The sequence below is a fragment of the Lepidochelys kempii genome, chromosome 2 (genome assembly GCF_965140285.1).
Source record: "Lepidochelys kempii isolate rLepKem1 chromosome 2, rLepKem1.hap1, whole genome shotgun sequence".
Taxonomy (NCBI): domain Eukaryota; kingdom Metazoa; phylum Chordata; order Testudines; family Cheloniidae; genus Lepidochelys; species Lepidochelys kempii.
Genome location: NC_136381.1, coordinates 21,308,978 through 21,336,383, shown reverse-complemented (window position 1 = coordinate 21,336,383; position 27,406 = coordinate 21,308,978). Strand labels below are relative to the sequence as shown.

General features: G+C 39.3%; 2 protein-coding genes across 9 annotated transcripts in view; one reads left to right on the top strand and one right to left on the bottom strand.

Moving 5' to 3' along the window:
• Positions 1-157: 157 nt before the first annotated feature.
• On the top strand, positions 158-25,225 carry SQLE (squalene epoxidase). The gene is made up of 11 exons (XM_073330156.2): positions 158-1,462; positions 2,637-2,883; positions 3,184-3,364; positions 8,619-8,715; positions 11,064-11,177; positions 13,253-13,424; positions 18,627-18,722; positions 19,271-19,413; positions 21,853-21,949; positions 22,391-22,478; positions 23,347-25,225. The coding sequence occupies exons 1-11, from the start codon at positions 1,169-1,171 to the stop codon at positions 23,537-23,539; spliced, it is 1,722 nt and encodes a 573-aa protein (XP_073186257.1). The 5' UTR covers positions 158-1,168; the 3' UTR covers positions 23,540-25,225.
• WASHC5 (WASH complex subunit 5) overlaps positions 8,737-27,406 on the bottom strand; it is a 71,016-nt gene continuing 52,346 nt past the window's right edge. For 2 of the 8 annotated variants that reach the window (XM_078851423.1, XM_078851424.1), the window contains 2 exons: positions 24,845-24,904; positions 8,737-10,925 (listed from right to left, as the gene is read on the bottom strand). In XM_078851423.1, the coding sequence (XP_078707549.1) occupies positions 24,881-24,904 (24 nt within the window). In that variant the 3' untranslated portion in view covers positions 8,737-10,925; positions 24,845-24,880. Of the gene's footprint in view, positions 10,926-23,325; positions 23,514-24,844; positions 24,905-24,962; positions 26,370-27,406 lie in introns of those variants that run through there. The other 6 variants (XM_073330151.2, XM_073330154.2, XR_013635284.1 and 3 more) reach the window with 5 other exon arrangements.

Sequence of the window (27,406 nt, the reverse complement as noted above, 5' to 3'; positions counted from 1 at the left end):
GCTCGTTTCGTCACATCGCACTAGGGGACCGGAAGGCGTCAAGCCCCGCCCTCCGCTCGCTGCCATTGGTCGCTCCTCAGTAGCGCCATCTCGGCCTAGCACCGCCGGTTGGCCCGAAGCTGCTGGGGCACCGGGCGCGCGGCGCTTGCAAGAGGATGGAGGGCGCCGCTCATTAGCATAAACCCCGCCCCTCCTGCTGGTACTGCGGCTGCTTGGCTGCTCGCCCTGAAGGCTGTAGCCTTGGCAGCGGCAGCGGTCTCCGCTGGAGAGGGCGCGCCGGGGGGCCTGGCTCCATCCCCGTCAGCCTGGGCGAGGACCGGCTCCGCCGAGGGGAGCCCGGGAGAGGGGCTTGGCCGGGCCGAGCGGGAGCCGCCACCCAGCGAGGGGGCTGGGGAGCCACAGCCCGGCCAGGGTCCATTGCCGGGCGCCCCATTGCCGGGGAGCCGCTGACCGGGATCGCTCCTGTCAGAGCCTGCGGGGGGCTTGTGGTGAGGGCGAAGAGCGGATTTCTGAGGGGCTGCGCCGGCATATTTAATTCGTCGCTGGATTTCGGGGAGGAGCCCGTGTTCAGCATGCGATTTAATCAGATTTGATAGTTAACAAGAAGGGTCCCGTCCCCCCCCGCTTCTTATAAATCCCCTCTTGTGGCTACCGCTACTAGCTTCATTTCAGGCCACATGGGATAATATGTCTGTCTAATTATTTGTGTGGGCGAGAGCACCTGCTGCTGGAGAAGAGAGCCTGTGAACCCCAAAGAAGATATAGTCACAACAACAAAAAACCCCAACCCAGCAATGAATTTGGCCCCCATGAACATCAGGCGGCAGTAGCTGAGGCTAATGTTGTAGTCCGTTTTGTAGAATTTCAATCATTTGAGTTGCTGTAACTCTCTCTCTGGTTGTTGAAGAGGAGATCTGTATTGGATTCATACCACTTTTTGGAGCATCCTTGTCTCTGGGATGCCATGCCCCAGTAAAGCTGCAGTTGCTGCCTTTTGCGGGGCTTTGTGAGGGAGTCTTCCTTCTCTGTAACCACGTACATATTTTTAAGAGGATATTTGTATTTTTATCATTTTTATAGCTTGTGCAAAATCCCTTTTTCAGAGAACTTCAGTCACAGTACAAGTGTTAAAGGGAACCACCGGCGACAGTTACTTGCCCTTGTCACAATGTGGACTTTTCTGGGCATTGCCTCCTTCGTCTATGTGTATAAGAAATGTGGAGACTTGATGACTTATGTCAACAAAGAGGTGCTGCTGACTATGTTGATGTTTTTCTCTCTTGGTTTGCTGCTGTCTTATCGGTATCGTTCTGGGTGGCTAAAACAACAACAGTGGGGGCAGCAGAAACAGTCCCACTTTGGGATGCTCTGTAGTGTTCTCTCAGCTTTGCCACTCATCGGTTTTTTCTGGGCCAAGTCCACCCCTGGATCGCCAGAGGCAGAGCAAACCAAATCCAGAAAGGTAAGTTCAGTTCAAACCTGGGAAATAGGATGGATTCCTTTCACTTTTTGTTTTTACGTTAGGGCTCCTTTGTCAGTTTGAGGGAAAAGCAGCTAATGAAAGGTTGGAGAGGATTTATCTTTGTGGTCCCCACCTAGGGATTTGTTAGATTTTATTTCAGTTTTGGGTGACAAACTCATAGATGGAGCCTGCTTAATCAAGACACTTGGGTTTCAAATTAAGTTTAAAGGTAAACCTTAGGAGAAATCTCTGTTTTTAAGTTGATTTACAGTTTCTGTGTTTGTGTAATTTCCAGTAAATTATTTTTCCCACATTGGAAACAAATTAAATTGTTAGTGCTGTGACATACATCAGCTTTCAGCATCTCTACATTTGAAAGAAAAACATTTATCAAGACCACTGGCAGACCTAAAAAAAGATCTGCAGATACATATGATGAAATCCAAAGAATTCTGTAGATAATAATAATGAAATATCACATGTATAGGGCTTTACATCTTCAAAGGCTTTTAGAATATTGGGCAGAATCTCTGAGGCAGACTGCCAGCTTGTCTGCCAGTGGTATCATAGCAGGTATCTGTTTGGTTTTTTTGAGGGGAGGTTTCAGCTAAAATGGTTCAGCCATTCTCAGAACAAGTTTGTGCAGAAATGCATTTTGACCATGTTAAAAGAAATTCTTTCAACTTTTGAGAAGTTCTAGTGCCCCTGCTTTGCAGCAGGGACTTGAAATTTGGCAGGAATGTGCTTTTTGCCATCCCTGTGAAAATTCTCCCAAATCTGACCACGTTTATAATTGGCCTCAGAAAAATCTCTGTCTCCAGACCAATGCTGTCCTGTCATCCATGGCCCTAATATGGCTTAGGACCCACTGCTACAAAACCTTTATATTGAGCTTAATGGCTACTACCAGGAATATGACACTTACTACTGTTGAGTACCCTCATTGAATTCCAGTGGGACTACTCATGTCACTAGGCTCAATAGTAATGGTTTGCAGGATTAGGGGAGTTGATATTCAGACCTAGACCTAGGAAAAAACTAACTAATTTTTAAAGCGACAATCATTCACTATCATTCAATTTTTATATTATATTGTCTATTATTATTTGTAAAATAAAGAGTATAAATGCTAGATATGTTACTTGTGTTTTTGTTGGTCTTAATTTCTACATAGGGTAAAAGAGGGGTAGACTCAAACACTGTGACAGAGCCTGCTACAAATACAATATTAGCTCCCCAGTCTGATCCAGAGGTTATCATCGTGGGTTCAGGTGTACTTGGTTCTGCTTTGGCTGCAGTGCTGTCAAGGGACGGAAGAAATGTGACAGTAGTAGAGAGGGATCTGAAGGAACCTGACAGGATAGTTGGAGAATTGTTACAACCTGGAGGATATAATGCTCTTAAAGAACTGGGTCTTGAAGGTAAGTAAATCTTAAAACTCAGATATTTTGTTGCAAAGGTATTTACTTGACAAGGACAAAAACCCCGTGTACCAAAGAAAAGCATGCTTACAAAGAAAATTTAAAAATACAACATATTCTGGACATATTTGAATTAAAACTGCTTGTTTTGATGTTTCCTGTCCACCATTTTGAAAATGTCCCCTTCTGTGTTGTTAAAGAAATAGAATATTCTCGGTGTAGAGGTCAATTTTTACAGACTAATGCATATTTCTTGTTGTTCTTTATTCTTTCACTAATATATTAGGATTTGTTTTCCAGATTCAGTGGAAGGTCTTGATGCTCACATTGTAAATGGTTACATAATTCATGATCTAGAGAGTAAGTCAGAGGTTGAAATTCCTTACCCAAACTCTGCAGATGGTCTGGTGCAGAGTGGAAGAGCATTTCATCATGGGCGCTTCATCATGGGTCTCCGAAGGGCAGCCATGGCAGAACCCAAGTAAGACAGCTGGCTTAAAATTTTAATCAACATAGTATAACAATTTTAGGTCTTGTTCCTGCATCAGGATCCAATAGCACAGTTCCCTGCACCTCTGAGATGCTCCATTTACTTCAGTGGAACTCTGCAAGGGTGCAAAGGTCTGCACTAGACAATCCTGATGCAGGAACTGAAGCATTAATAATTTTTTTTGTTTCAGTATGCACATAACATATTTTTGTAGATGTTTATAAGAGGTACATTAATTACACCATAATCAACTAAAAGAGCACATAAGTAAGCAACTGTGCATTGGTCTTTGGGACATAATTTGGTCTTGGATTTATGGGAATACAGATTTTAAACATTGAGCGGAGACAAAATATTGGACCACATGAAGGAGTATCCCAAGTCTCAGAGGTTAATTCTTCACTTGCATCTGTTGTAGTCATTTATATCTCTGCAAAGAGGTCGTAAAACACTACCATGTATCAGTAGTGTGCTGTCTATGTATGCAGTGCTTGCACTGCATGCCACAGAAGTCAGAAATGCGGTCCAAATGGTAATCTGTGGAGTGGATCTTGATTCTGATTCAATGGGGAAACAGGCCTGTAATGCATAATGTATACTTTAATGAATTGGGTCAAAATGAGCCCTGCTGCAAATGTTAGTAACTTGGATGAAGTTGTACTGGTGTACACCAATGCTGATCTGGGCTATCTGCGAAAAAGAGCCATGCTCTATCAGTGAATAATGCACAGAACTACCTGGGTTGATCAGAGAAGCAAGTGGTAGAGCTGACTCATTTCATGCTCAGGAATTGTAAATACATGGAGTTATTTAGGAATAGTCACTGTGCTTTAAATTCACACCCCGCCTTAATCTTCATTAACTTTCAAGTATAGACAGACCCTAAGCATGTTGATCTTCCTGGTGATATGATTCATGATGCTGGAAAAGAAGCTTGCCTTAGCAAGAATGAGGATAATCATGATCCTCTTTTCTCTACTCCTCCACCTTTTCCAATACTACATATACAAGTACAATTGTTGGAAAAGAGTGATGAACATCTCCAATAGTTTTGATATTCTAGAGTCTTGAAGGCAACCCCTTCTTCCCTAAAAACATTTGTAACAAACTTCTTTATATGATCACTGCCTTTATATAAGACGGGTGTCAAGAAACCTAACGTTAATTGAAAGTAAGGTCTTAAGGTCTTATTGCTTTACCATGCAACATACCACAGTAAGCTATATATTTTTAAAAATAAGAACACAGGTATGGTATGAATCATTGTTCTTTATTGAAAACCTGTTTGTTTCCATTAAATCTATTAGATTGGATGAATTAATTATTTTGAAATCATTTTTAAAATATCAACCCTGCAATACTGCTAAAGGTTGGTGCAAGCTGAGGTGATCTGCTGCATTTGTGATAATTATGAAAGTTTAAGATGCCTGGGCATATTTTTAATTTCAATGGGATTTGGGCACCTAACTCTTCTTAAAATCATTGAAAATTCTGTTATATCTGCTTTACACATTTTTCTAGCAGAAATTTAAAAAGCATTTGTAACAAGTTCATTTCTTCCTTTCTTGGTTCATTTTGAATATGTTCCACCTCTCCATGTACCAGGGAAGGGGAAGTTGAATATTTAATTATAGTTGGGAGATTTCAAACATATGTAATTTTGAGTGCCATGGAGTCTTACTTTTTCTCTCAGAAGTCTTAAAAAATGTGTCATGGGGAGTGAAAGGTTAGTGTCACTACAAGTGAATATATTCTTTTAATATGTACTAAACAATAAGTATTTATTTTCAGATGAATAAAAGTAAAATTATACACAGGGTAAAGAGGTGGTCCTTTATCAATATTATTACTGTTTATTTGTTTAGTTCTAACAATGTGCTTAGTGCTTCACTAGACTCAAAGATAGACACTCCCTGCCCTGAAGAGTTTAACTTAAAAGACAGAGCCTGTAATTGAATCTGTGTAGGTGGATCCTTGCACCCATGTAAAATCCCTCTGACAAGCCAGTTGTTGGCAATTCACTTGAGGAACTCCTTTTACTGCCATAGGACTTATTTTAGTAGGTTTATGAACAACGGATGAAACCAAGTCATGCAAATATGTATTAATTTTGGTAATGTACACACCTTTATTTTGAAGATACACTGAAAATATACTTTTAGTTTTAATATTGTTAAAGAAAATGGTTTTGAAAATCTTTTCCTAGGAAATAAAATTTATTTTAGTAATTTTATTAAAAGATAAAAGAATTAAGAAGATAAAAAAGTCTGGCTTTTTTTTTTTTTTAATCTGAAACTCTAGCCCCATGAAAATGTGGTGTTTTTTTCCCCTTCTTCCCCCATACTTATAAGGAGCATACACTTATGTGTGAGATAACGGAGCAGGAAAGCCGTGTGGTAACATAGCGACCTGGTCTACACTATGAAGTTTTACTGAAAAAACTATGTCCGTTAGGAGTGTATGAATTTCAATGGAATAAATGGGCCCAAAGAGTCAAAGGTGTTAACATGACTCTTATCGAACAACATGATCAGCTATAAACATAGTTTGGGGTTCAGAGTACAGAGACCCGCTTAGTACCATGGCAAACACATTTAAAAATTCATGCCAAAGATTAGAAGTTTATTGATTGAAACACTCAGAAGGCAAAATATCAAAACAAGCCAAAAAGCATTCAAATTGCAATTAAGTGATTATGTAAAATGAACATAATCAAAACCCATTAAAATCTCTCTTTAAAGAGAGGAAATATTGATTAAGTCCAGGCTGTTGCAGTTGCACTTTCTGGCTGAGTGTACTTGATCAGCAGTCTGTCGCTGTCATGCATCCACTGAGGGGGAACTGGATCACATTTGGCTTTACAAAGATTATGAAGAGCACAGTAAGTTGGGAGAGAAGAGATAGCATAATTAAAAATGGGGGATATTTGGCTTTTGTTGGTGTTCTCAGGATGCATGGTAGGTAGCCTATTTCCTCTTGTTTTTTCCTACCCCCCCCCAGATGTTCTGGTTTAACTTGGATTTAAACTTGGAGAGTGGTCAGTTTGGATGAGCTATTACCAGCAGGAGAGTGAGTTTGTGTGTGTATGGGGGTGGGGGGGATGTGAGAAAACCTGGTTTTGTGCTGGAAATGGCCCACCTTAATTATGCACATTGTAGGGAGAATGGTCACTTTGGATGAGCTATTACCAGCAGGATAGTGAGTTTGTGTGTGTGGTTTTTGGGAGGGGGGAGAGGGGGTGAGAGAACCTGGATTTGTGCAGGAAATGGCCCAACTTTATTATCATGCACATTGTGTAAAGAGTTGTCACTTTGGATGGGCTATCACCAGCAGGAGAGTGAATTTGTGTGGGGGGGCGGAGGGTGAGAAAACCTGGATTTGTGCTGGAAATGGCCCACCTGATGATAACTTTAGATAAGCTATTACCAGCAGGACAGTGGGGTGGGAGGAGGTATTTTTTCATATTCTCTGTGTATAAATAAAGTCTGCTGCAGTTTCCATGGCATGCATCCGATGAAGTGAGCTGTAGCTCACGAAAGCTCATGCTCAAATAAATTGGTTAGTCTCTAAGGTGCCACAAGTACTCCTTTTATTTTTAATCAGTCATGGGCAGCCATGACAGCTATTGCTCTAGACCCAAGCTCACCTCTGCAGTCAGGACATCATCTGCATGGTCTGGTTAGGTCCCTCTCCTTCACTGGTCTTTCTCAGGCTGAGGAGAACTGGATGGGCCATCTCATCTCTTGCAGGGTGCCATGCAGTTTAGCTGGTTTCAGGATATGGAGGAATCAAGAGGAGGAAGATAGTGGGGATCAGAAAGAGACACACGAGGGAGGGGAGGACAGAGCAGGATCTCACAGGTATCAGGCTGGGGTCCTTCCTGGTGCAGCAGTGATGATCAGGTGTTCCCACTGATGTGTCAAGGTCTGGATGTCACGATAAAAATCCTTCTGCTGCAGCCATAGTAGTGGTGATAGTCATCCTTCCTCCCCCATCTCTTTTTGTAGGGCCCCCAAAACAGATGATGGATGGAATAGCTAATCCCCCTCATTATTTTGTCCACCAGGTAGGCCTAATTTCTGGTCCCACACACCTCTTTTTCGCCACACATGATCTTAACACAGTCCTTGGGTGGTATCAGGATTTCTTGTTTAAATTAATTCAGTCTTTCTGTCTCCTCCTTATGTCTTTTCTTAAACAATTTTGTATAATGTGTCATTGTAGCAATTCATGACCCTTTACTCATTTTTCACTAGTTAGGCTAACCACTAAAGTAGGCCTGTTAGTTCCCAATTATTCCAACAGTGAAAAAATCACAACCCCTACCTTACTTAGCTATGCCTGAAAACCCTCTAATGTAGATGCAACTATACCAACAGAACAGTGCTCCTGTTGGCTTAGCTAAAGTCATTCATGGAGGTGGTGTGGCTATGCTGTCAATAGAACTCTTTATGGCAGCTTACACCATGGGGGTTCTGCCTGCATAGCTATACAGGCCAAGGCTCTGTAGTGTAGTGTAGACCAGGGGTTCTCAACCTTTTGCTTTCTGAGCCTCCTCACCCCCCCATAAAAAACTCCACGGCCCACCTGTGTCACAATAACTGGTTTTCTGGATATAAAAAACAGGACTGGCATTAGGGGGTAGCATGCAGGAAAATTGGCTGGGGCCTCATGCCACTGGGACCCCCGCAAAGCTACATTGCTCAGGTTTCAGCTTCAGCCTCAGGTGGTGGGACTCAGGGCCTGGGCTTAAACTCCACACTGTGGGGCTTTCTGCCCTAGGCCCCAGCAAATCTAATGCTAGCCCTGCTTGGTGACCCCCCTGAAACCTGGTCGTGGCCCCCCAGGGGGCCTTGGACTCCTGATTGAGAACCACTGGTGTAGACAAGCCCACAGACCCCAGTCTTGTAAAGGCTTCCATGTGTATTTTACGTGATAAACTATGAAGTCAATGGGACTAATCACCACGTATAAAGTTGAGCCTATGTGGATGTCTTCGCAGGATCAGGGCCATAGCGTTCAGTGACACTTGGTCTTGCCCATAGATTTCAAGAAAATACGAACCGTTTAATACTGTGTCTGAAACTGGGCAGAACAATTTTATATGTTTAAATGAATGTTTTTATATGCAGTAATGAGATCATGAACAACTTGCATTCTCTATGTCATAAGTCAGTTTGAAACTTTGGCCCTAAATATTCTTTTATTTTTTTCCTGTACTTTTAAAAGTTCTGGTTTATTTCAGCTCAAAATTCATTGAAGGGACTGTGTTACAACTTCTCGAGGAAGATGACTGTGTGGTGGGTGTTCAGTATAAGGATAAAGAAACTGGAGATATTAAGGTGAGACAACAGATTTCACTGTTCTTTGTGTTTAACTATTGTATTGTATGGTCACAGATACAGCATTTAAGAAGATTTGGATATTTCAGAACATTAAAAAAAAGTGCATCAAGCATTAGAAATAAAGGGAGGTTTTGTGGCCATGTGGATAGAGGGCTTGACTGCGTCACGGTTTCAATTTCTGGCTCTGCCACTGGCCTGCTGGGTGATCTTGGGCAAGTCACTTCACTCCCTGTGCCTCTATTTCCCCATCTGTAAAGTGGGAATATATGGTGATTTGTAAAGCATTTTGATCTATCAATGAAAAGTGCTATATACAAGCTAGGTATTTTTATTTTTTTAAACAAGGAAGCAGTGACTTCCACGTATGGCAGTACAGGATAGTACATTACATTAAGAAATTTGTACAGTCTCTTTATTTGGGGGGAAAAAACCCAGTTTCGGTCACCTTCTAGTGCTGAAGATTTTTTTTTCTTCAAATACAATCCATTTAACATTTCTGCAGTTTCAATTTCAGAAAATCATTGATGTATTTTCAGACTGTATTGTGTATTTTATTATGGCATTTTTGTGCTTTACAACTTTTTAAGCTTTGTTGCTCTTTTGCCATAGAGGATTTTAAATGTGGCCCACTGGACTGGGAGTCACTCCACCTCTCTAAGCCTACAGGGGGATAAGAATATTTAACTTTTAAGGACACACACACACACCCCCTCACCCTCACCCATGTTCTGTTAGGAGGCATGTTCCCCACTGAGAAAAGGCTACAGGAGTCATCCCTAAATCTGGTGGATATCAGGAGACTACAGCTGTCTGTGTGGAAGTCCTGTCAGTCTCTGCATAGGCTCTGGCTTCCCATGTAAAACCTTTCTGTTCCTTGGGAGCATGGCTTTTGTCGGCGGTTGCCCCCAGTAATTTTCAGAGCTCACAAAAAAGATAATGCAGCTCCAATCCATATCTCCTTTTTGGACTAATGTCCAGAGGTCCAGATAGTGGGTGATGTGCATCTTTCTGGCCCACCCATTTCTCTCTCTGGCCTGCCCACTCTGTACTCTCTCCAGCATGAACCTTCTCTGGACGGGGAGATGATGCTACAAAGGTAGCGGAGTCCTACTTCTCTGTGGGAAGGGGGAGACTGGAACCTAAAGGGGATCCTCCGTGCACAGATCTAGGGGGTATGAGCTGGTTCATTATTCATAATAAAAGAAGACATTCCTATCCAATAATAAAATATCCAATAGTATTAGCCTGGTTATCGGTCTACTTTATAGACCAATAAACGTTTGAAATGGATTCGTCTGAGGGTTAGCCCTCAAGGTAAATCTTATTCAAGCTGTGAAGTAGGTGACCTGAAGTCTGGTGGTGAAGGAAGCTCCATGTTCTTTCTTCCCCCACTTGTTAGTTTAACAGCTTTGTAATATGTAAAAATGGACCTTCATTGTCTTTGCCTGAATATCAGGCTGGTCAGAGATTCAAAAACACATTCCTTTATACTTTATTTACAAACTCCCCCTGATGTGCCTAGCTTGAACACATTTTAATTATCATTCCAGCAGATGTCCATAAGTCTTAATACACATTGTGTACATACAACACCCAAGCATATTAATATCAGTGAGTTTTTAAATGATACCTCTCAGGGCATATTTTGTACAAAGATTATTACAGTAGTGTGTAGGGTCTGAATATAGGGGTGCTTAGTGTCACAGTCACTCTTCCATGATTATTTTAACCTCAAAACCAGTAAGTGATTGAAAAATATAGGGCTTGGAGTGGTTTGTTGATATTAAATAATGTGGTATCCTAAAACAAGTAGGAGATTCTACGTAACTCATTTTGATAAATTGCCAGTGATTTGGTCAATAATTCTGGAATTAAATAAAAGTGGTGGTGGGGTATTGTCTGGAAATTACATTCTCATCTTATTTTTTGTTTGTTCCTTTACAAGAAAAATGAACTGAGGAATCTCAGCAGAAATCTTGTATTAATTTATCGGTGTGTTACTGTTGTAAAAGATGTTCCATTTTTGTTTTGCTTATTTATATATAGACTTTCCGATTCTTCAGTAAAAATAAGTTAAATGTCAAGAAGCGTTTTCCACTATAAGCTTCTCATCTTCTTAAATTGCTCATAATGTCTCAAAGTTCTTATGGGGTTGAACTCTTCCATACTTTCTCTCATTCCAAAAGTGATTTATTGTGTTTTTTTCCCTTTAAAATTGAGATAAATTAATTCAGCTATTTATATCTTAATATCAGATCTAAAATAATATAGGATCAACATATGATTAAAGAGATACTTTATCCTTTCTATCTTTTTGAGATAAATATCACATTTTCATGTTTCAGGAACTGCATGCGCCTCTGACTGTTGTTGCTGATGGACTTTTCTCCAAGTTTAGGAAAAATTTGGTCTCCAACAAAGTTACTGTTTCATCCCATTTTGTTGGCTGCATTTTGAAAGTAAGGACCTTGTATGTATAGTACAGGAAGACTTACGACTAAAAACTCTAATGTATGTTTTTTCTCTCCAAATTCAACCATATCTCCCAGTAGCTGTTATGAGAGTTATATGTATGAAATGAGAATTTATCCTTATGGAAGACATTTAAAAAAATCTATGCTTTATTATTTTCTGTTACTCAGCAAGTACTGACAGTAAAGTCTCTTGAATTATATTATTAAATGGCCTCCAAAGCATCCATTAGAAGAACATGCTTTTAAATATGCATTAAATAAGCATTAAATAAGCATTAAATAAGCATTAAATAAATGCTTTTATCTGGGATAAATACCAGAGAGGGAGAGGAATTATTTAAACTCAGTACCAATGTGGACACAAGAACAAATGGATATAAACTGGCCACTAGGAAATTTAGATTAGAAATTAGACGAAGGTTTCTAACCATCAGAGGAGTGAAGTTTTGGAATAGCCTTCCGAGGGAAGTAGTGGGGGCAAAAGATCTATCTTGCTTTAAGATTAAACTCGATAAGTTTATGGAGGAGATGGTATGATGGGATAACATGGTTTTGGTAATTAAATATTCATGGTAAATAGGCCCAATGGCCTGTGATGGGTTTTTAGATGGGGTAAGATCCAAGTTACCCGGGAAAGAATTTTCTGTAGTATCTGGCTGATGAATCTTGCCCATATGCTCAGGGTTTAGCTGATCGCCATATTTGGGGTCGGGAAGGAATTTTCCTCCAGGGCAGATTGGAAGGCCCTGGAGGTTTTTCGCCTTCCTCTGTAGCATGGGGCATGGGTCACTTGCTGGAGGATTCTCTGCTCCTTGAGGTCTTCAAACTACAATTTGAGGACTTCAATAGCACAGATATAGGTGTGAGGTCTTTTTTAGGAGTGGTGGGTGAAGTTCTGTGGCCTGCGTTGTGCAGGGGGTCGGACTAGATGATCATAATGGTCCCTTCTGACCTGAGTATCTATGAATCTATGAATCTATATTTTAACAGGAGTTCCATTAACTTCTTTTTCATTTCGGCTTTGGGAATTATTGGACCGTGGTAAGAGTAGCGACATTAAAAATTGGATTGTGTGTTTTTTACTCTTAAATTACTGGACTTGTCTACATGAAAAGTGTATGGCAACCCAAGTGTGAATCTCTAGCTCACTAGCTTGCTGCGCATTAACTGGCCATGTGGACTGTGATATTGTGCACTAAAAGTTCTGCAGTGTGCTTTGGTGCACTCTCATTTTAAATGTACTGCAGAACTTTTAGTGCACAGTAGCAGGGTCCACATGGCCAGTTAAGTGTGTGGCAAGCTAATGTGCTGTAGATTCACATCTTGGTGTTACCATGCATTAACTTTCTGTGTAGACAATCCCACTGATGTGTACCCAGACTTAACATCATTTTTTATCTGGGAACATTATAGTTGTAATGTCAAATATAATATACTAGGTACAAATTCATACCAACTCAAATTTTCAAAGTTCTCAAAACATTACCCCTATTGAAGTCAATGATAAATTTCTCATTGAGTTCAGTGAAAGAAAGATTGGGCCCATAGTCCATATTGAGGACTGGTGCCCTTACTTGGTTTGAAAAAACCCTGGTTTTTATTTAACAATATTAAAACCACTTAAAAATATTTACTATTGATTATAACCCTGATTCAGCAAGGTACATAAGAACATACTTAATTTTAAACATGCTTAACTACTCACATGCTCAAAGTTAAATACGTACCTATGGGCATTTCGTCTCCTCATCTCTTTTGTTCATTTAAACAAAATCCTAAATTGGCCACTTTACACATAAGTAATAAAGGATTTAATGAAATCTGTAGCTTAATATACAAATTAAAATGTATTGTCATAAAATATTCAGAATATGCAAAGAAGTCAAATTATCATTGTTTTTGGAACCTTAGCACTTTCATTGCCCAACCTGCAATCTTAATGTTAAATTAATGTGACTTGTTTTGCATTTAATACACTTTAAAGGATGTTAGGAAATGATTCAGCAAGAGAACAACTTTTGGCCTTTTTACTAATCAGTTTTTTCCTTCTTTTTTTAAAGAATTCACCACAGTTTAAAGCCAATCATGCTGAACTTGTTTTAGCTAATCCTAGTCCAGTCCTTATCTACCAGATTTCTTCAAATGAGACTCGAGTACTTGTTGATATTCGAGGGGAAATGCCAAAAAACATCAAAGAATACATGACTGAGAATATTTATCCACAATTACCTGGTAAGAATATAAAGATTTGTGTATGTACTCTTTAGAATTATAATGTATTATCCTCCAGGGTGTGTGTGTTGGGCGGGGGTGGGAGGGAGGGGAGGTTGGTTTGGTTTTGGCTTTGTTTTCAATTTGTTGCTGAATTGTCCATTTGGAAAGTCAGACATCTGATAAGTCGCAATGTGTATTGTCAGGGAGCTTTCTGTGGCATCCAGAATCCTTGGATGGATGGGGAAGGTGGTGATCTTACTATTGAGGGTCCTACTGCAGCCACTTGGTAATTTGCTCCCTGTTGGCTGAATGTCATTTGACTCTGGAAGTACCCAACTCTTTTTACTGGGACATTAGTGCATCTTTAGATGTAAGTCCTATAAGGTCAGGTCAACAACAGAAGCCTTTGCCATATAGTAATGTCTATTGGTGTGTGAGTGGATGTGTTTGGGTTTTTTTTTTTCTACCCCAGCATATCTATACCAGCAAATGCCTTAGCGTAGATGCAGTTATACTGGCATAAAAGTGCTTTTGCCTGTATAGTTCAATTCTCTCAGGGAACTGGTATGAACTATACTGATTTAAAGCACCCTTTTGGGGATATAAATTGCATCTACACTAGAAGGATTTGCCATTACAGCTATACCACGTTTTGTAGTGGAGAACTTTTCTAAACTTGACTGTCATATGGGCTGGATTGAGATTCTGACTCTACTCTTAGAAAGGGGTCTGTTGTGGCACAGGAAAACCATGCTGAGATCAGGGTGGGGAGTTGAGACCTGGTAGACTTAGCGTATGGAAGACCTTACTTTAACTGTGAATTCTTTGGTTTTCAGAGGTTTAATTAAGCTTTGCCTTTCCTTTCTAAAGGGGGCAGAGTGAAAGGTATGTAGTCTTAACTCTGCATTTCCTGTTTTTTCTAATGTTTTGGCTTCGTTTGGTTGAGCGTATTTCCTAGACTTCACATGTTTCTCTTTCAGCTGCCAACATCCACATTCTTGATGGGTACTAGGCATCGTTGAGCAGCTATAACACCCCTTTAACAATGTTTTTGATAGTGAATAAACCAGCGGTTCCTAAATTATGGGTTGCAACCCCAAGTGGAGTTACGCCACCAGTGGAAAGGGTCATGAATGCACCTGGATCTGATCTACAAAATGGTGTCCTCTGTGCAGTGTGGAGGATGTCATTTTATAGAACAAAATGGTGTCTTCTGCACAGCATGACCTTGCACACATTGTACTGGTGAGGTCATGCTGCAAGCCCATGTTGTTTTGTTGCTGTCTGGGGTGTGGAATAAGTAAGTCTTAAAATGGGGTCATACAGGCAAAAAAGTTGGGAATTGCTGTAATAAACCATAATACAGTGTCTACATGTAAACATAATATTCAATTATATCATGTAATGGCAGACAGCTAAAAAGTGACAAGTTTTTAAAGTGCTTATAGACCAATGCTAGAAGTCTAATTAATAAGATGGGTGAACTAGAGTGCGTCATATTAAATGAGGATATTGATATAATAGGCATCACAGAAACTTGGTGGAATGAGGATAATCAATTGGACACAGTAATACCAGGGTACAAAATATATCGGAAGGACAGAACAGGTCGTGCTGGTGGCAGAGTGGCACTATATGTGAAAGAAAGTATAGAATCAAATGAAGTTAAAAATCTTAAATGAACCAAACTGTACTATAGTATGTCTATGGATAGTAATTCTGTGCTTGAATAATAAGAATATAGCAGTAGGAATATATTACAGACCACCTGACCAGGATGGTGACTGTGACTGTGAAATGCTCAGGGAGATCAGAGAGGCTATTAAAATAAAAACTCAGTAATAATGGGGGATTTCAGCTATCCCCATACTGACTGGGTACATATCATCTCAGGAAGGGGTGCAGAGATAAAGTTTCTGACACCTTAAATGACTGCTCATTGGATCAGCTAGTCCTTGACCCCACAAGAGAAGAGGCAATTCTTGATTTAGTCCTAAGTGGAGTACAGGATCAGTCCAAGAGGTGAATATAGCTGGACCGCTTGGTAATAGTGACCATAGTATAATTAAATTTAACATTCCTGTGGTGGGGAAAACACCACAGCAGCCCAACACTGTAGCATTTAATTTCAGAAAGACTAGATACACAAAAATGAGGAGGATAGTTAAACAGAAATTAAAATGCACAGCACCAAAAGTAAAATCCGTGCAAGCTTCATGGAAACTTATAATAGAGGCTCAACTTAAATGTATACCCCAAATTAAAGAACACAGTGAAAGAACCAAAAAAGAGCCACCATGGCTAAACAACAAAGTAAAAGAAGCAGTGAGAGGCAAAAAGGCATCCTTTAAAAAGTGGAAGTTAAATCCTAATGAAGAAAATAGAAAGGAGCATAAACTCTGGCAAGTGAAGTGTAATAATATAATTAGGAAGGCCAAAAAAGAATTTGAAGAACAGCTAGCCAAAGACTCAAAAAGTAATAGCAAAATTTTTTTTAAGTACATCAGAAGCAGGAAGCTTGCAAAACAACCAGTGGCTCCACTGGACAATCGAGATTCTAAAGGAGCACTCAAAGACAATAAGGCCATTGCGGAGAAACTAAATGAATTATTTGCCTCTGTCTTCACAGCTGAGGATGTGAGGGAGGATTCCCAAACCTGAGCCATTTTTTTAGGTAACAAGTCTGAGGAACTGTCCCCGATTTAGGTGTCATTAGAGGAGGTTTTGGAACAAATTGATAAACTAAACAGTAATAAGTCACCAGAACCAGATGCTATTCACCCAAGAGTTCTGAAGGAACTCAAATGTGAAATTGCAGGACTACTAACTGTCGTCTATAAATTATCATTTAAATCAGCTTCTGTACCAAATGACTGGAGGATAGCTAATATGACACCAATTTTTAAAAAAGGTTCCAGAGGTGACCCTGGCAATTACAGGCTGGTAAGCCTGACTTCAGTACCAGGAAAACTGGTGAAAGTATAGTAAAGAACAAAATTGTCAGACACATAGATGAACAAAATTTGTTGGGGAAGAGTCAACTTGGTTTTTGTAAAGGGAAATAATGCCTCACCAATCTATTAGAATTCTTTGAGGGGGTCAACACGCATGTGAACAAGGGGGATCCAGTGAATATAGTGTATTTAGATTTTCAGAAAGCCTTTGACAAAGTCCCTCACCAAAGGCTCTTAAGCAAAGTAAGAAGTCATGGGATAAGAGGGAAGGTTCTCTCATGGATTGGTAACTCGTTGAAAGATAGGAAACAAAGGGTAGGAATAAATGGTCAGTTTTCAGAATGGAGAGAGGTAAATATTGGTGTCCCCCAGAGGTCTGTACTGGGACCAGTTCTATTCAACATATTCATAAATGATCTGGAAAAAGGGGTAAACAGTGAGGTGGCAAAATTTGCAGATGGTACAAAACTACTCAAGATAGTTAAGTCCCAGGCAGACTGCGAAGAGCTACAAAATGAGTCTCAGAACTAGGTGACTGGGCAACAAAATGGCTGATGAAATTCAATGTTTATAAATGCAAAGTAATGCACATTGGAAAACATAATCCCAACTATACGTTTAAAATGATGGGGGCTAAATTAGCTGTTATCACTCAAGAAAAAGATCTTAGTGTCATTGTGGATAGTTCTCTGAAAACATCCACTCAATGTGCACTGGCAGTCAAAAAAGCTAACAATGTTAGGAATCATTAAGAAAGGGATAGATAATAAGACAGAAAATATCACATTTCCTTTATATTAATCCATGGTATGTCCACATCTTGAATACTGTGAGCAGATGTGGTCGCCCCATCTCAAAAAAGAGATATTGAACTTGAAAAAGCTTCAGAAAAGGGCAACAAAAATGATTAGGGGTATGGAATGGCTGCCGTATGAGGAGAGATTATTAAGACTGGGACTTTTCAGCTTGGAAAAGAGACGACTAAGGGGGGATATGATAGAGGTCTATAAAATCATGATCGGTGTGGAGAAAGTAGATAAGGAAGTGTTATTTACTCCTTCTCATAACATGAGAACTAAGGGCCACCAAATGAAATTAATAGGCAACAGGTTTAAAACAAACAAAAGGAAGTATTTTTTTACACAACGCACAGTCAACCTGTGGAACTCCTTGCCAGAGGATGTTATGAAGGCCAAGATTATAACAGGATTCAAAAAAGAACTAGATAAGTTCATGGAGGATAGATCCATCAATGGCTATTAGCCAAGATGGGCAGGGATGGTGTCCCTAGCCTCTGTTTCCTAGAAGCTGGGAATGGGCGACAGTGGATGGGTCACTTGATGATTACCTGTTCTGTATGTTCTCTCTGGGGCACCTGGCATTGTCCACTGTCAGAAGACAGGATACTGGGCTAGATGGACCTTTGGTCTGACCCAGTATGGCTGTTGTTAACGTTCAACGTGGAATTGAATTTATTAAGGGTGCAGATTTAAGTGTTTTTCTCAATTAAATACTTGGGGAAATCCTAAAATATGCAGAAATGGACAGCATATATCTAGAGACAGATTAGGCTGCTGCTGGGGAAGGTAGAGCAGGAATGATTTTATCAGTCGCCCTGAAAGGGGTCTTTTTTTGGCTGATTTGAAAAGTATTTTGAGTGACCATTTTGAAGGAGGCAATTCATTGTGCTCTTTCATTGCCTGTCTTAGTTTCACTGATGTTTTGCCGTGGTAACTGTTCTATGTCCTGATCCTGCATTACCAAAGTTATTGTGAGTTTTGTCACTGATTTTTAATGGGACTGTGGTAGGGTCATTTGAAAACAATAGCTAAATTTTAGTGTGCTCATTCTGATTAAAATGCCAGAATTATTGTTTGTTCTTTTCAATTTTCCTCCCCTCTGCAAACTAAATGCCTGATGCTGCAAACCTTATATGTGATGAACTCCAATTTACTTTCACACTTGGGTACGGATCCTATGAGGTGCCGAGCATCCTGTACTCCCAATAAAAGTCAGCTGCAGTTGAGGGCACTCAGCGTATCACAGGATTGAGCCATTGTAGAGTTTGCAGCATTGAACCCTAATTTTATATTACTTATAGATACCATAACATCAAACAGTAGTTTGTTCAGTTTACATATGTAACACTGGCGATTCAGAGGGGTTTCATCTCTGAGAACTATTTATGAGTAGTTCTGTGCAAATTATTTGACTTGATTTTCATATACGTAATACAGTATAACTAAATAGAGTTTCATTACTGCAGAGCACCTAAAGGAACCATTCCTAATAGCAGTTCAAAATGATCGTTTGAGGACCATGCCAGCAAGCTTCCTACCTCCGTCACCTGTTAACAAACAAGGTAGAGTAAGAACAAAAAATATTTAAAAGTATAGGGTTAATGACCATTAAACAGATTTAGAAATATTTTTGTTTGTTGTCCGTGCTACTTTCCCAGTCAAGTTTGTTTTATCTTTTGTGAAAATGGTACTTTAAAAAACATTCCTGAGTGTGTCTGACACCTATAAACAGCATATTGATAGTGACACTAGAATTAAGGTTGTTGGTTGGTCCATTTTAAACCCCTATTTTAAAACATGCAATTTTTTGTAAAGTCTATTTCAGGCTGGTGGTTTTTCATGCTTATCTGTCAAAAGTGGCTTATTTTTTAAAGGAAAGTATAAAGAAATTCTTGAGCTGTGTGTTTAAAAAAAACATTTCCAAGCTTTAAGTTGTTCAGATGCATTTTACACTGTGATTTTAAGCTTGTGTATGGAACGGTGTACTTTTCAAGCAGCAATGCTTTCTTTGCTAAAGCTTAGCAAATTTGATAGAGAAAGAAAAGTTTTGATTTCTAAAATAGAGTACTTGGCATGTGTTTTATGCCATTATTTTTTTTCTCCCATCTAGGCGTTCTTCTTTTGGGAGATGCATATAATATGAGGCACCCTCTGACAGGTGGAGGAATGAGTGTTGTTTTGAATGATATTAAAATATGGAGAAGCTTGCTCCAGGATATTCCAGATCTTTATGAGGATTCTGCTATTCTTCAGGTGAGACATTATTTTGAAGTTAGAATAATAATTGTGCTTTTTGGGTAGGGTTGCCGACATTGTATTTCAAAAATAAGGGACTGTTTTCTTAGCACATCTACCCCACCCCTTCTCCTAATGAGGATGTTGTGAATAATAATAATTAATAACTAAACACATTCTCCTGGGGTATTTCTTGCTGCTTTTTGCAGCGCTCAGCAACTCCCGATCTTGTTGTATAGAGATGAAGAAATAAAGGACGTCCCTTCTAATAAGGGACTGTTGGCAACCCTATTTCTGGGATATGCCTAGGCTTGTGTTTATGCAATTTCTTTCAGTTACTTAAATTGTCTCCTAACTTGAGGGTAAGGCAGTTTAATAGTTCTTTGCCCACCTAGTCAAAGCTGTTTTTAGATGTTACTGTGAACCATTAAACTGTTGTGGATGGTGGGAAGGTAAAATGGGGCCCAACAGGGGCCATCCCTCCCTCCCTGTCTAGATTCAGAACCATGCAGGGCAGGCACTCCCTCCCCATCCACTCTGAGGAAATTAAGACCCCCACTCTTGCTTCTTGCTATGTGGCATTTGGGTGGGAGTGGGAAAGAAATTGGAGAGAGGAACCAGCCAGAGACTCTAGCTGGTAGGAGCAGTTGCAGAAGAAGCCAAATCAAGGACCTTTTGGACACTTAGAGAAGTTTCTAAAATTTTGACTGTACTTTTTCTGCCCTGTGGTAATTGGCTGTTTGCTCCATCCCTTCCCCTTCCCCTCTCTGTCTCTTCACCTCAGCATTGCTCTGTACCTGCACCTCTTTTCCTTTGCCCTTCTTCCTTCAGCATCTCCTCTCCCTTCATTTTTTCCATTTTTAGCTTCTCCCCTCCTAACCAAACCCATCACAAATAATTGTGGCACTAACTTGAAGTATGCCACCATCACATTGTTCACTCTGCTTGTGTGTTATATCCCATTTCCCATTCCTGTTCCTGTCTTGTCTATTTAGATTGCAAGCTCCTTGGGACAGGGATTGTCTGTGTTCGTACAGTGCCTCGCACAATGGGGCCTCATTTGGGATTGGTCTTTAGGCACTGCTGTAATAAACATGATTAATAATTCGTTTTGCCAGCATCTTTTATTTGTCACTTCATGCTGTGATCTAATCAGATCTCGCGTATATGGTGGGGTAATGAGCTCTGCAGGAGTGAGATTTCTAAAGCACACTAAGGTGTTGCACATTAATTGGTCTCTGTAGACCCTACTGGTGCACTCTAAAGGTTCCCTAGTGTGCTTTGACATAGTACTGTTTCAGGCAGCACTATGGTTAACCACACCAGAAAAATCTACACAGACCCATCTGTGTGCTTTAACAATCACACTCCTGTAGAAGGCCTTCCACCACTATGTAAGGGCTATATTTTTCAAAGTGTTCATGGGTATATTTTTCAAAAGTAACAGGTACTTCAGAGCTTAAATCTCATTGATTTTCAAAGTCGCTAGTCACCAAGGTGCTTTTGAAACTTTTACCTTACATCTCTAAATACAGTACACTCTTCAGTTTCAGTTGAATGTGATATTCTTCTTCACTTGTTCCTAAACTGTTGTTATGCACAATAAATATTGTTTTCAGTTCAGAAAAATGTACACAAATTGGGTCCAGAAAGAGTACCGTTAGAGGAAAGAATCAAAAAGTGATGGTGGGCATAGTTCTGCTGTTTTGAAAGAGTCTACCATTTTAAGCTATACATTCCCTACATATATAAAAACTAATCCAAAGCCTATTGAAGTTGATTGAACGACTCCATTGATTTCAGTGGGCTTTGGAATAGGATTATAAGAGGGAAATTATATTAAAAATAGTAGAATCATCCAAAACAGTACAAAATTTTTAGAGTGGCCAGTTAAACAATGTTTAGTTTGGCAAATCAATGTGTAAAAGAGGGAAGAGTAAATGTTTACAAATATTTGGAGGGTGTAAATACCCAGGATGGAGAGCAATTATTTAGATGGAAAAGGGGGATATAACTGGGAGGAATGGATGAATATCTGAAACAAATGTGTGTATACTATATGATATAGTCTTCCAAGGAAATAATGAAAGCCCCGTTAGTTAGAACATTCTTCCTGTTTCTTCTCTATTTTTAAGAGATACCATAAGTGTTGGCAGGGGGATGGACTTTATGATGTAACAGGTCTCTTCTATATCAAAGTTCCATGATTTTATTATCCTACTGGCTATAGCAGAATGGGGGAAGAGGAGATCTAATTGGCTTTTAAAGAGGCTGATGTCAATATTACAGTTGAGACAGATCTTTATCTTTAAATACAAAACATGTACAAAATCTGTTGGAAGATAATGCAGCAGCACCAGTATAACTTTGAAAAGGAAGTCATTCCTATACATATTTTAGAAGAAAAAGGGTATTTTCCTGTGCCCTGATATAAAGATTTTTTTTTAACTTTTACAGGCAAAAAAGACATTTTACTGGTCAAGAAAAAAGTCTCATTCTTTTGTAGTGAATGTTCTTGCTCAGGCCCTTTATGAACTGTTTGCTGCCAGAGATGGTAAGTACATTTAAGAGAACTTCTGTAATTAATTGCAACTTATTAAATAAGTACACTCTCTGTGTGTTTTCATGCATGAGCATGTATTGCATTTATAATTTTCAAAATATTTTAGAAATACTTGTCAGTGTTAGACTATACCTCCAAAACTGTGAGTAGTGCTGGTGCCTGGTGTGAGCTGACATTTTGCTGGTAATGTCTCAGCAAACAGCCCAGGGACAATTGGTATAAAGAATTCTATTTAAAAAAACTGAATGTAGTACTCACAGACTAGTAGGTGTTTTGTAAGATTATTCTTTACTTAAATAGTAAGGCCCTATCCAAAGCCCCTTGAAATCAATGGAATGACTCCCACTAACTTCAGTGGACTTTTGATCACAGCTTTATTTGGTTTTAAGTGGTTTTAGTAGTAACTGAAGATAATTTTAATTCCTTTTCTAGATTCCTTGCATCAACTAAGGCAAGCATGTTTCCATTACTTCAAACTTGGGGGAGAGTGTGTCTCGGGTCCAGTTGGATTGCTATCTGTGTAAGTTATATAAAATATCAAAACACCTACTGTACTGTATCAAGAACTAGCATATACCATAGTTAATGGATTGCGATCTACTAATGCAAACCCTCGCTCACCCTGAGTCGGCAACTGATTGGGCAGAAGGGTCCACATTAGCAAACCTCTTTAGGATTTTCATATAAAATATGTCCCAAAATGCTGAACAGTTAGAAGATTCAACTAAAACAGTTTGGAGAGGGAGTAAGATACATGGGCACAAGAGTTTCAGTGAGACAGAGGTTTAGGATGACTGAAGACTTGATGATTGCAGGCACAATTCATTCACCAAGACCTGAGTTTATATAAATCTACACAAGAGGCCAGTTCCAGATGAGTGAAGGGAGCACGGATGGGAGCAGAGAGAGGAAAGTTCTTTGAAGAAGATTGGTGTGAGTCTCTGGATGTTTTTTTTTTTTTAAATGGGACAGTTTTGAACTGCACCCTGAACTGGATAAACAAACAATAGATCGTCCTTCTTTGAGCATGGAGAAGGAGGGCTGCTGTATTCCTCACTCAGTGGAGTCATGAGAGCTGGACCTATCAAGAAGGGAGTTTAAATAATCCAGATGGGAAGTGATAAAGGCAGGGATGAGGACTGCAGCAGAAATGGAGCTGAGGCAATGGTGTATCAGGGTAATGATGTAGGAGGAATTACTTAGCACACAGCAGCTCCAAGTTATGCCAGATTCTTCCACTGTTGTAGACAGCAGGGCTGGGATTGTTTAGATCAAACAGATGTGAGTAGTGTGCTAACAAAAATCTATTGAATTAATATGTAAGACTGAAAATTCTATAGCGCTTCAAATTTCTCTTTATTAATGTGTTTTCTCTTCTGTCCATACAGCTTATCTCCTAAACCAATGGTACTGATTGGCCACTTCTTTGCCGTTGCGCTATATGCTGTTTATTTTTGCTTTAAATCAGAGTCCTGGGTCATGAAGCCACGAGCGTTTTTCAGTAGCGGTGCTGTACTTTACCGGGCTTGCTCTGTAATATTTCCACTTATTTGCTCTGAAATGAAGTATATAGTCTATTAAATATTAGAGGAAAGCGAATGGAGGAAGAATATGTGAAACTCACCAAGCCTTTACAATCTTTTGGACATATACTGTTCAATACTGTATGATGTTCACCTCTGTTTAAAGTGCAACCCCCTGTTCAGGATTTGACTTAATTTTATTCTTGTGGGTATATATACATATGTAAATATATGTTCCTTTACCATGTAAGTTTAAAAATGACTTAACTGTTTACAAGGACCATAATTAACTATTGACATGTGGTAGAAAAGGCAGAGGATAATTTCCTCACTTTATCTATTGCATAGAATGCACCGTTAAGGTTGATGATGTTAATAAAATGAAGAGTGAACAGTTTAAGTCATTTGCTGCTGCATCCTTCAATATTTCCATGGAATGTTTGTTTTCTTTATTACTGTGAAATATTGTAAGACAATTTTCATTTATTTCATTAAAAGTCTTTGCCTCTATTTTATTTCAGTTACAATTAAATAGCAATCTACTGACACTTAAGAGGACACTGTCAAGGGGTTTCAGGTTAAAAAAATACCATATATTTAAACTTCATTACTGAGGCAAATGTCATCCTATATTAAGTAGCTAATTTAAAAAATCATTCTCTTCACCAGAATTACTTTATACGAGAGGTTACCAGGTCAGAATTTGTTTAACAACTCTGTATTTCATTCAAGCTACCTTCTTCCAGTTCCACAGTCTCACTTCATTTAAAAGACTTACTTTTCATTTTGCTTGTGCAACAGAAGTTAACAGATATTGACCATTTAACAGAAGTATAGCCACAAGTTGTACACACCAAAAAAAATTCAGTCAGGAGCTATTCCAAGTGGATATTAAAAATAGTAGTAAAGATTATTTAAAAACTCATGAAAAATACTTCGAAAGTGTCCTTTTTAATACTTGGGTTTTTGTTTTTCTTCTACAAGTTATTGCATGTGACCAAAAACATTTAATGCCTTTTACTGACAATATTCCTCTCAATGTTACCTTTAATAATGTCCTTTCCTTTGCTGTGTATTTTTGTTTTGTCCCTACCTTTCTTTTGACTGTATTATGTAGCACTGGATGGCTCTTTCATTTTGGCTCACCCAAAAACCCATATATCAGCACAGCCAACAGGTTGGAAAGTAATGACATATCACTCTTTTTTTCCTCTACAATTTACAAAAAATTTGAGTATGTATCTTTAAAAAAAATGACAGATTTACATAGCTGTATATAAACATAATCAACTTTTCTGTTGGACTCTGAAAAATATTTATGGAGAGACTTTTAATACTTTATTTGATAAATATTTCAAATTACCTTTTTTCCAGTGAAAATAGAAATATGTATATTTTTCTAACCAATATCATTCTTCATACCCTATTGAAATTAAACATTGCTACATTAATAACTGATAACTTTACACAAAGGGAAAACAGTAATATTTTCAAATACGTTTATATATAAAAATTAAACAATGCCACTCTAAGGGTTTTCAAAGTTTTCAGCATTTAAAGTATTTTCATAATTTGTGGAGTCTAATTTTTGAAATATTATGGATTAGTTTAATGTATTCTTAATGTATGTTTTATATTTAAATATTCTTTGCAATCAGTCTCCTGTAAATCAGGGGTTGAAGATCCTGAGCCAAATATGCACCCCCAGCTAACTAACTTAAATAAAGTTATGATGCTTATTGTTCATTTGTAGATTTGTCACTTTCTCTGGGTAATGAATGTTGTAAGGCCCTGATTTAGCAGGGACCACTAACATGCTTAAAGTTACACACGTGTTTAAGAACCTTTCTGAGTCTGGGCCTAAGGACGGATACTGAAGGAAAATACTTATTAGAGTTTGTAATAGGGAAACAGGAAATCCTGTGTGTGCTTGTGTTGAAGAGCAACTTGCAAATGTAACTTAATTAAATGGATGTATAATTTGTCTACAGAACAAGATACAAAACATTTCTTAACAAACATAATGAGGTGTTAAATGAACTGGGATCTATTTAAAATAGGTAACAGTGACATAAACCCCCGTGTGTTACTAAAAATACAAGCACCACATAACATCCCATTACCACCTGAAAGTAAAAGCTGAACTTACTCCCATGGTTGTATTAGATGCTCAGCAAATTCAGGCTAAACAATGTAGTTGCTATAATAAAGGTTCGTATAAATCTAAAAGGTTTGAGTTAGATCATCAAATACTAGAACTATCCTATGAGAAAAGCTGAAGAGGTCTTATCTAGATTTTAAAATGAAGAATAATTTCAGTTTTGCGTGCAGTTTTGACTTGATAAAGAAAGGGCATAACTCTGCATTTTCAACTCCCCTTTTTGAAGCTGTGTGTTGGATTTAAGCACTCACCCGTGGCCTAACTTTCCTCCCATTGAAGTAAATTGAAGTTTTACTACAAGGATGAGCTCCACGCACACTCAAACAGGAAATTCCCCTTTAAGAGTGGTATCCCCCATCAAGGGGCACCAGGGACCCATACTGCCCTATCCCTCCTCCTCCTGAGCACTTTTGAAAATCCCACTTGACAGGTGAAATCCTGGCCCCGTTGAAGCCAATATGAGTTTTGCCATTGCTTTCAATAGGATCAGGATTTTTCACCCTGTAGGTTTAACCAACATCCTTTCAGAATTGCCAAAGCACCTGAGGGGTATCAGGCTGAAACTCATACCAGAGTCTTTCTCTCGGGCCTGAGGATTTTAAGTCACATCAGGATCTTCTGAGGCGAATGGCTTCAATCTTGGGTATTCACGCTGAGTTTGTGCAGGAAAATACACAGAAGTTGGTAGACATTCTGCAGTCCTTGGCCCCAGAAATGGTAGCTCTCCCTATAAATGAAGTACTATTGGAATCCGCAAAGATCGTGGCATACCCCTGCTTCCTTACCTGCGACAGGGACAAATGTACTGCCAAATGACACTATGTTCCTGTGCAAAGTTCTGAGTGGTCCTATTCTCATCCAACCTCTAACTCCCTTGTTGTAATGACAACTAAAGAGAGATTGTTTCATGGGAGATATAAATCCATGCCTAAGGACACGCATGTAAGAGGTTGGATTTGATGGGGAGGAAAATTTATTTGATCTCATCCTTACAACTGAGCACTGCAAATCAGCAGGTGCTGTTCTCCCCATTCACAAAATCATACTTTGAGATTAATCAGTCACAGACAAGTTGCCTGAATCCTCCAGAGAAGAGTTCAGGATATTCATTGCAGAAGGATGACTGGTTGCCAAGACGTCTTTGCAATCGGAATGGGGATGCAGCTTCCAGAATTAATGTCTTTCCTCCTCTACTAAAGTCCCTGTGTGACCCTGAAATATGCTGCTTCTTCCTGTTGACAGTGCCATTCTGACATGCCTCCATAATCAAAACTGCCAAAGATAGAGTTCAACACCATCACTGGCAGCTATGGTGTGCTGGTGAGATTCTGCTCCTGAACCTCCCCTTCTTACTTTGAGCCCGTATGGCTGGAGCATGGGAAGGGCAGCATGGTGCCCTGAGTAGGGGCTTTTCCATCCACAGTTCTGAGCCTGTGTAGAGCTGTTCCTTATACTTTCCACACCAACAAAGGGCCACATCACCCACATACCCAGTGCCCATATGTCAACAGTAAATATATGCAAAGGCTGCTGAGGTTGGCATTAAGGCTATGGGTTACAGAAAACTTTAATATCAAACTCAGCAATGACAAATATTTGCTGTTGATATCTGTGCCCTGGATAAGTGCAGGATGAGCTCTTTGTGTGGGCAGTATGAGTTGCTTGAATTTGGGGTGTGTGGTGAGTTGCTGTGTCTACTGGAGCCAGAAGTGAAAGGGAGGTCCCTGCAGAGGAGGGAATCTGTGGTGTGTTTCTCTTATTGTG